An 8,103-nucleotide genomic window follows, 5' to 3' on the forward strand; every position below is an offset into this window, starting at 1 on the left:
CAAAGGCAGCTCTGGGGCTTTGGTGAGGAAAAGGCCGAGGCTCCAGCCTCCTACCACCTACTCCTCCCAGTCAGGCCGGGGCCTGATGGAAACCTGCTCCCACAAAGGCCCGGAAGATCGCCCAGCCGTGAGCTTGTGGGGCTCCCCCGGCTGACGGGCAACCACACGGCCCGGACACCCCTAGATGCTGCTGCTCCTGGGGGAAGGATGCGGAGTGGGGGCCACACCTGCCTCTGAACCCAGGGCTCCACGGCGGCCCCCAAGACTGTGCAGGCCCAGTGTCCAACAGCGCCACTCTCTGGAGAACGCGGGAACAGCAGGAGGTGACAGCTTTTCCAGAGAACACGGGGTGAATTAAGGAAGTCCCTGAGATTCTTGGTCCATTTAGGAGGGAGGGGACCCCGAAAAGGTGAGCTGGACTTCCTGCAAGTAAGGGCACGCGAGAGAGTTGAGCGATCAACGAGAAGAACCTAAAGGTAACCCGTTCTGTGCGCCCGGTACACGTTGAAATGCTTACCCCACACCAGGCATATCCCTGGGTGTCACTGTCGCCGGTGCTGGCGCTCTGGCGTGGTGGTGCGTGCTCTCTGGCCTGCTCTCGCCCGACATCTCCTTCAAGCTTCACCAGCACCCCTCTCCCCCAGGCCAACCACAGAACCTACAAGGTCACTCTCCCTGGAGGGCCCGACCCTCATTCCACAGGGGTCTTGCCCAGTGCCCAAGGGAAGGAATGTGACAGACCCAGAGGAATGCGGCCTGACAGGCCTGGCTGGTTCCCCCTCACTGTGTGCCTTTAAGACAAATAAATCATTTGATTATTAGATCATAAAAACAGACGGCTCCCCCGTGCCTCTGGGTCCTGTGCAGGCTCTGGGGTCGCCGAACACTTCTGATTGAAGAAACCTGCTCTGCTTTTCCTTTCTGAATCTCGCTTCGGTTCCCGGCGTATCGGTCATGAGCTTCACTAAGAAGCAAAACTACTGATGTCCACGCGTCTGCTTCCCCAAAACGATGAGAAATGCACCTTGCAAAGGCCAGCGCTGTCTTCTGAGATGGCCAGGCCCCGGGGAGGCTGGGGACAGGAAGCCAGGCCTGGAGCTGTGGCGGCACCTGGGACAGATCAGCTGGCCAGAACTGCTGCTGGCCCCGCAGTTCTTCCAATCTCTCGTGTGGAGCCCTTCTTCCTAAGGGGACAGGGGTGAGGAGGCCCTGGGGACCGGGGTGTCCAGCATAGCCACCAGGCCCGGGACTGGCTGCCGCCCGTGCCCCAGGCGCAGGTCCGGCGGGGAGGATGTGTCCTGCCACCCAGTCCAGGTTCCTCCCTGCTCCGGAAGCTGTGACCCAGACCCCGCCCACTTCCAACACTGTCCTGCAGGTCTGGGTGTTCTGTGCCTCCTAGCACAGGCAAATGCTCAGCCTCCATTAAGACGCGGGGGCACTGCAGGCCAGGCTGGTGCCTGTGCCCCCTTCTGCCCGGTGTGCTGTGGCTCTGGCCTCCTGCAGGGGTTCCCCCGCCCCGCCCCAGAGCTCAGAAATGGGAAAGCAAACAAAGCTCCCAGCCCTATGGGCAGAGGCTGAGGAAGGCAGACCCCCGCCATGGCCAGTGCAGAGTGTCAGGAGCCACGGGCAGAGGGGGGCTGCCGCCAGTCGGCGCACCTGTCCCCCGACACCCAGAGTCTGGGCTCCGCTTGCAGGATGCAGTGGACACGCCCTCCTCAACCCAGAGGCCAGCCCTGTCCTGCCCCGCAGCCCAGCTCCAGCCGCTGGGAGAAGCTGTTCCCACTGCCACCGGCCGCTCTGGGCCCGCGCCCATCCCGTCCTTTCTTGCTGCTCTGGGAAAACAGGTCTCAACCCAGACTCTGCTTTCCTTAGCACAAGGCAGGGCCGCTCCACGGACCCCTCGCAAGGGCCCACCGCGGGGCCTTCTGAGAATGTTCAGTAGCTTTTTAGAACTAGGGCTCTGTCACTTACACAGGCAGTTGACAGAGAGAAGGGCGGGGGACGGGCGGCTGGCCTGTCCCCTTTTCAGTCCTCAAGAACCTGCTGCCTGCTCATTAGTCTGCCCGAGACTTCCTCCTGCGAGCTAAATTGACACTCAGGCCAAGGGCCCTGCAAATGCCAGGCCCACCAGCTCTCAGACACCGGAAAGGACACGGGGAGCCCAGGAGCCACTAAAACAAGGGCCTTGCTCTCCGCCCACACCGGGGCCAGCGCTGCAGCTGCCCACGGGACACCTGGAGCTGCAGGGTGAGCACCCCGGCCCCACCCTAGCCCCAGGGCTCCCCTCCTTCCTGGGCACCCACTAGCTGAGACCAACAAAGAACCAGCCTTGTCCTTGACTGTGGCAGGAAGTTTCACACCGGGCAGAAACCAGTCCCGTTTTATTGAGAAAATAGAGATGAGCCCTCCCTCTTCGCCAGGTGACTCCAATGTGAGGTAGGGGCCGCGCCCTCTGCACCCACCCCAGGGCCTGGGCCTCCCTGCACAGGAGCAAGGGCGATGCTGGTCTGCGGGGCGCCCTGGGGAGGCAGAGGTGCGGCCGGGGCTGGGAAGGGCGTGGGGGTGCAGGGAAGGGGGTCCCCCGCCTCCGGAGGCCTGGAGCCTTCTCCCTCCACATTCTTCATAAATAAAACTTCACAGTAACAGAAAAATGTCCACATCCAGGGAGGGGCCTCGGCTGGGGCTGGCGCCGGGCAGCACCAGGGCTCTGGGGCCAGGAGCCTGCTCGGCAGCCCCGTGTCGGGGTGTGGTGGGGCTGCAGCCCGCACCCAGGCTGGGCTCTGAGGGGCGCTGAGGTAGTCGGAGCGCGCACGGGCGGGCGCGGGCAGGGGGGCTGTGCGGGGAGCCTGCTGGGCCTCCCTGTCCCAGGAGCCCCGGGCCGTGGGCTGCGGGGGTGGGGTGGAGGCGGGAGGCCCTGTGAGCCTGCACAGGGTTGTTTCTCCTGCAGGGGCCCTGGGGGGAGACCGAGGCATTTCACAGAGACTCTGCCCCGTGGTGGCCACCGACCTACCAGGGCCAGGCCAAACCAGCGCACCTGAACACCGGCTTTCTTCCGAGGCCGCCAGGGCCTCTCACGGGGGCGGAGGGGGCTGGGCCACAGGCCCAGGAGAGGAGCGTCCTGGCCCCTCTGACGCCCTCCAGTCTGAGCAGCCCCCGCCGTGCCTGGGTTTCCTGGAAATGACGACCACGGGGAGCCACCTTGCCGGTTACCTGCTCCCCCACCACATCCCCTTCCAGCACTTCCGGGGATGCTGGGGACCCAAGAGCCCGCGCCCTGGCCCGTCCTGGAGGCCTGGGGGTGGGGGGGTCAGAGCACCTGGAGCTTGCGGGAGCAGGTGAGGTTGCCGTGCACCAGCCCCCACATGGCCAGCAGCTCGGCGGGCAGGAGCTTGTGCACGACCAGCATGGAACGGAAGAAACAGGGCTCCTTGTTCATGCGGCTGTTGCGGTTCCGAGAGATGCCAAAAGTCTTGAAGCCCTCGTGCGCCGTGGGCTGCACGCCCAGCACTTCCAGGCACATGCCCAGGAAGACGTCGTCAATCGGGTACAGGTCCAGGGTGTCGCAGGCGCGGTGCAGGCGCCGGGCCAGGCCGCCGGCCATGAGGAAGCCGCCTCCGCCGGCGTAGGGCGGGTAGCTGGCCTTGCTGTAGAGCGCCGGCGGGATGTAGTACTTGTTGTCTTTCCTACGGATGGGCCGGGCGTGCTGCAGGACGTCCCCCACGAACAGGTCCTCCTGCGGCCGCCGGTCGGCCAGGAACTCCAGCAGGTTGGTGGGGTTGACGAAGACGTCGTCGTCCCCCTTGAAGACGAAGGGGACGCTGGGGCAGTAGATGTCCAGCCACTTGAGGAAGTGGATCTCCTTGAGCGTCAGGTTGAAGAAGCTATCGAGAAAGTCCCACTGCAGGATGTCGCCGTACAGGCGGTCCTCGTAGGCCAGCAGCTGCTGGTAGTGGGTGCGCTCCTCCTGCTTGGAAGCCGTGCCCAGCAGGAAGAGCGTGCGCACGGCGCCCCTGCCCCTGCCCGCGGACGCGCGCTCCAGGCCCCAGGTCTGGCGGATGGCCTCGCGGCGGTCGTGCTGGGTGATGACGGACTTGACGACCACGAGCAGGTACACATCGCCCCTGCACTTCTCGGGGTGGTTCAGCAGGATGGGGAAGTAGCGGCAGTGCGAGTAGGTCAGAAACTGCTGGAAGTGCGGCTCCAGGCCCTGGAACCAGGACTGGTGGGTCAGGTTGGTATTGGCTGAGCAGTTGTTGGTGGTCACATCCCAGGCCTGGGGCCCCCGGAGGGCCACGGGCGTGGGGGCGACCACATCCTTCGGGCTCTTCCAAAAGCTGTTGGGGTTCACCAGGTTTCCGCTGGGTTTCTGGGCCCTCGGCAGCCCCAGGGTGGGCAGCGGGGGCTCCTGCAGGAACTGGCCCGGCGTGAGACTGCGCTGGAACACCGTCACGGCCACGAGGAGGGCCAGAGCCAGGCACACACTCTTGTACAGGGTTCTCTTCCTAAGGGGACGGGGGACAGGTGCAGAGCAGAGAAGAACGGGTGAGCCCCAAGCCTCTCCCAGCAGTGGACCCAGCGGACAAGCCGGCCCTGGCACAGACTCAAGTCCCGGAGCCCCGGCGTAGCCAGAGGAGGGTCCTGCTGCCTCGTCCCACACTGACCTCCCAACACAGAGCAGCCTGGCCCTACGGCGCGTGGGCATGCCCTCAGGGGCAGCTCTGGTGGGCTTCCATCTCCCTGTGCAACCCAGGAGCCGTGGGCAGTGGCATCGCGGAGTTGTTCCGCACCGGGATCCCTGGGAGGAGCAGCCTGGGAGGCCGGCACCCATCCTCTCCGGATGGCAACCCCCACCTCCCTGAGACAGTCCCAAAGAGAAACCCTGGGGGGGGGTGACACACCTGGAAATGCACCAGGGTCATCCAGCACCCCCACCTTAACACACCCACGCCCTTAACTGCCACCAGGGGAGATGAGGCCCCCAGCCCTGCTCCTCGGGGAGGGGACACAGAACCCCAGCTTTCCAGGGACCCTCAGTAACGCCCACGCCCCTACCCCCATTTCAGAACAGCTCTTTGCCTGAGGGAATGGGGCCAGAGCCCTCGAACCCAGGACCCTCCCTCCTCCGCTCACACTGTGGGGTGGCCTGGACGCTGTCCCCGCCGTGGACACCTGGGGGCTGAAGCAGTCGGTGGCAAGGCAGGCTATCCAGGGGCAGGGGAGACGGGGATGGGGGATGCTGGCCGTGAGGCTGGGCACACGGCTGGCACACCTAGGAAACGTGGTTTGAGAAGAGGGAAGCAGGGAGACCGTGTCCCGATGGGAGGGTGCAGCCGGTAACTTATTTAATGAATGGTGCCAGCCGGCTCACTGCTGTGGGCTGTTTCTCCCGTTCCGTTTCTGGAAACCGGCGAATCACTCCTAGGTGGACTCTTACAGAGCGGCCGTAGCACGCTATCAGAACGCTCGCTTCCATTTCTCAAAGATAAAGATCACTGCTTTAAAAAAAAAAATCCAAGGTTTCGGCTGGAGAAAGACGGGGGTCACCTGAGGCTCAGCGCTGGAGCGCGTGACCCGAACGCGACCCTCCCGGGGACGCACGAGTGTTCCGGATCCCGTCCTACGGTCCCGGGGGTCCCGCAGAAGCCCCCGCGCGCAGCTGGCGGCGCCGGGACGGCGCGCCCCACCTGCACGGCCCAGACCTTGTGCAAGAGAAAAGCCCGGCTGGGAGGGGAGGAGCGGGGCCGAGGCCAGAGCTCCGGGGAGCGCGCACGCGGAGCGGGGCGGCCAGGAACCCCGAGCTCCGCCGGGCATGGGGACGGGACTCAGCCCCCGGTGAGACCTCCAGTGCCAGCCGCTGGGGCCAAGCAGCGGCCGCCGGGGCCCCCGAGCTGCGGAGATGGGCGCGCAACCCCGCGGTCCCCGCCGCCCACCCTCCGGTCCAGGCGCCGCGCCCGGCCGGGCATCTCCCATCCCGAGTCGCGGGCGTCCCGGCGCGTCCGGGGTCGCCGCCCGTTCTCGGTCCCCCACTCACCACAGAGACATGGCGGCCCGGCCGGGCGGCGGAGCGGGACGCGCGGGTCGCAGCTCTGTGCGCCGCGGCTGGGTCGGTGCAGCCGGGCTGGCGAGCGGGCGGGGGCGGAGGCCGGGCCGCGCCCCCGCCGAGACTTTCCTCTTCCCGGCGGCGGGAGGAGGGGCCGCAGGGGCGGCGGCGGCCCAGGTGCATTAACCCCTTCAGCGCCCCCGGCCCTCGCCACTGCCCGCGGGCGGGGCGGCTCCGAGTTTCCCAGGGGCCCCGGGCGCGCGGGAGGGTCCTCTCTGCCCCTGGGTTGCGCGGGGCCTCCTAGGGTCGCCGGCCCCTTCTGGGTGCGCGCACGCGCGGGACCCGGACGCCCGCCCGCCGGTCCCCAAGTCCCCAGCGGCGCCCCGGGCTGGGTGCTTCCCCTCTGGCCCCTTGACCCCTTCCTAGGCCCGCGGATTAGTTACGCGGGCCCGGGCCCGCGACCCTCCTGGAGGGACCAGAGGAAGCCGGGCTCAGCGCCCCAGCCCAGGCCGCGGCTGGGGAAGCCCTCACCTCCCCAGAAAGGCCCCTTTCGGTTCGTCCACCAACATATTTCTTAAAACTTTTTTTTTTTTTCCTCCAGCCAGGCTTTGCTCTTCTTGAGGTGGGGGCGCGCTGCGTGCAGACACAGAATATGCAGGTCTGGGTGCGGGGCGTCCCAGACAGGGGACTTCGAGAATCTTCCAGCTGCAGAAGGCCCTGTCGCGGGTGGCTGCTGTGGTCTGGTTGCACGTCCGGGCCCCAGTGCTGAGCGCCCAGAGGCACCTAGAAGGGCCGCGGGCTCGCGTGGACGCGGTGTGTGTGCGCAGTGTGTGTCTGCAGGTCTGCACAGCTGGGCTCGCAGTCACTGAGCGCCACAATATGGTGCCTGGTGACTCAGTCCTGGAAGCATGTGTTGTTTCTGTCTCACACGGGAGGAAGTGGAGGTGCAAAGCCTGTGGTCCCACCTCGAGCAAAGCCTGGGGCCTGCCCGGCCTTGGAGGGGGGCCCTGGGCCCAGCCCCAGCCCGTTGCCCAGGGATGGCGGTGAAGGGTGTCGCTTTCCTGCCCAGGGCCACACAGGGAGCCCCCAAGTCCCTGGGCCTGGGCTGGAGAACCCCTTCAAACCCTTTCCTTAAGGCTCAAGGACCCCCTCCCCCCACCTTGGAAGGAGAGGTGAAATTTTCCAGAGTGTCAGCCCCAACCCCGGGAATGTGAAGGGCCTTCCAGGCGAATTCCAAGGGAACCCTGGGGCCAGCACCCTTTGTGATGGCCCTCCAGAAGCGCCCCGCAGGGGCGAGGCCTGGCCTGCAGCCCAAACCCCACCTCCCCTGCTTGGCCACCCACAGCCCGACTGGTCTCCATCCCAGCAGGTTACCAAGCCCTGCACGCTGTCACCCAGGCTTCTGGGGTCTCCGAAGGGGCAGGGCTGGCTCCCCTGGCTTCACACAGGGGGCCCTGCTGAGCGCAGCCCCCCTGGCCGTGGCACTGACCTCTCAGCCCGGTGCTGTGGGGTCTCCGCGGGTGCCTGCTGCGGGGCCGACACGGCCGTCTCTGGGAAGAGGTTTTTTGAGAGTCTAGAGGTGCGGGTTAGGTTGGGGCCCTGCACTTCCGGGCCGCACTGGGGACAGATGGCAGATGCTAAGACCTCTGTTTCCTGCCGGCTCGGTGCTGTGAGATGCTGTACGTGAGGACCGGTCTCTCCCAGGCAGGAAGCCGTGTGACAGCAGGCGGCTGTTGACAGTGTGTTAACATCTGGCCCACCCTACCCCACAAGGCCTGGAGCAGGTGGACAAGGAGGGGCGCTGCCCCAAGTCAGCTGAGGGTTTGCGGGTAGGGTCTCATCAACTGGGAAGAACTGCCATCACGGATCATTTGATCTGTGTCTACGGGGGCTCAATGACAGCTAAATACCGGAGGTCCCTAGGGACAGGAGCTCTGGGTAGTTTCCAGTCACCCCAGCAGGCTCCCCTGGGGCCACTTGGCTCCTCCCTACCAGGAAGCACTTGCTACCTCAACTCCTCCCCCCACCGGCCCCCACTCCCCTAATCTGGCCTGCTCACCTGT

At 66.0% G+C, this 8,103-nt stretch overlaps 1 protein-coding gene across 1 annotated transcript; it reads right to left on the reverse strand.

Moving 5' to 3' along the window:
* Nucleotides 1-2,364: 2,364 nt before the first annotated feature.
* B3GNT7 (UDP-GlcNAc:betaGal beta-1,3-N-acetylglucosaminyltransferase 7) lies at nucleotides 2,365-6,921 on the reverse strand. The gene is made up of 2 exons (XM_002712519.5): nucleotides 6,032-6,921; nucleotides 2,365-4,502 (listed from the first exon to the last, which is right to left on the reverse strand). Exons 1-2 carry the CDS (start codon nucleotides 6,040-6,042, stop codon nucleotides 3,308-3,310), a joined length of 1,206 nt encoding a protein of 401 aa, XP_002712565.1. The 5' UTR covers nucleotides 6,043-6,921; the 3' UTR covers nucleotides 2,365-3,307.
* Nucleotides 6,922-8,103: the final 1,182 nt, after the last annotated feature.

The sequence above is a fragment of the Oryctolagus cuniculus genome, chromosome 3 (genome assembly GCF_964237555.1).
Source record: "Oryctolagus cuniculus chromosome 3, mOryCun1.1, whole genome shotgun sequence".
Lineage (NCBI taxonomy): Eukaryota > Metazoa > Chordata > Mammalia > Lagomorpha > Leporidae > Oryctolagus > Oryctolagus cuniculus.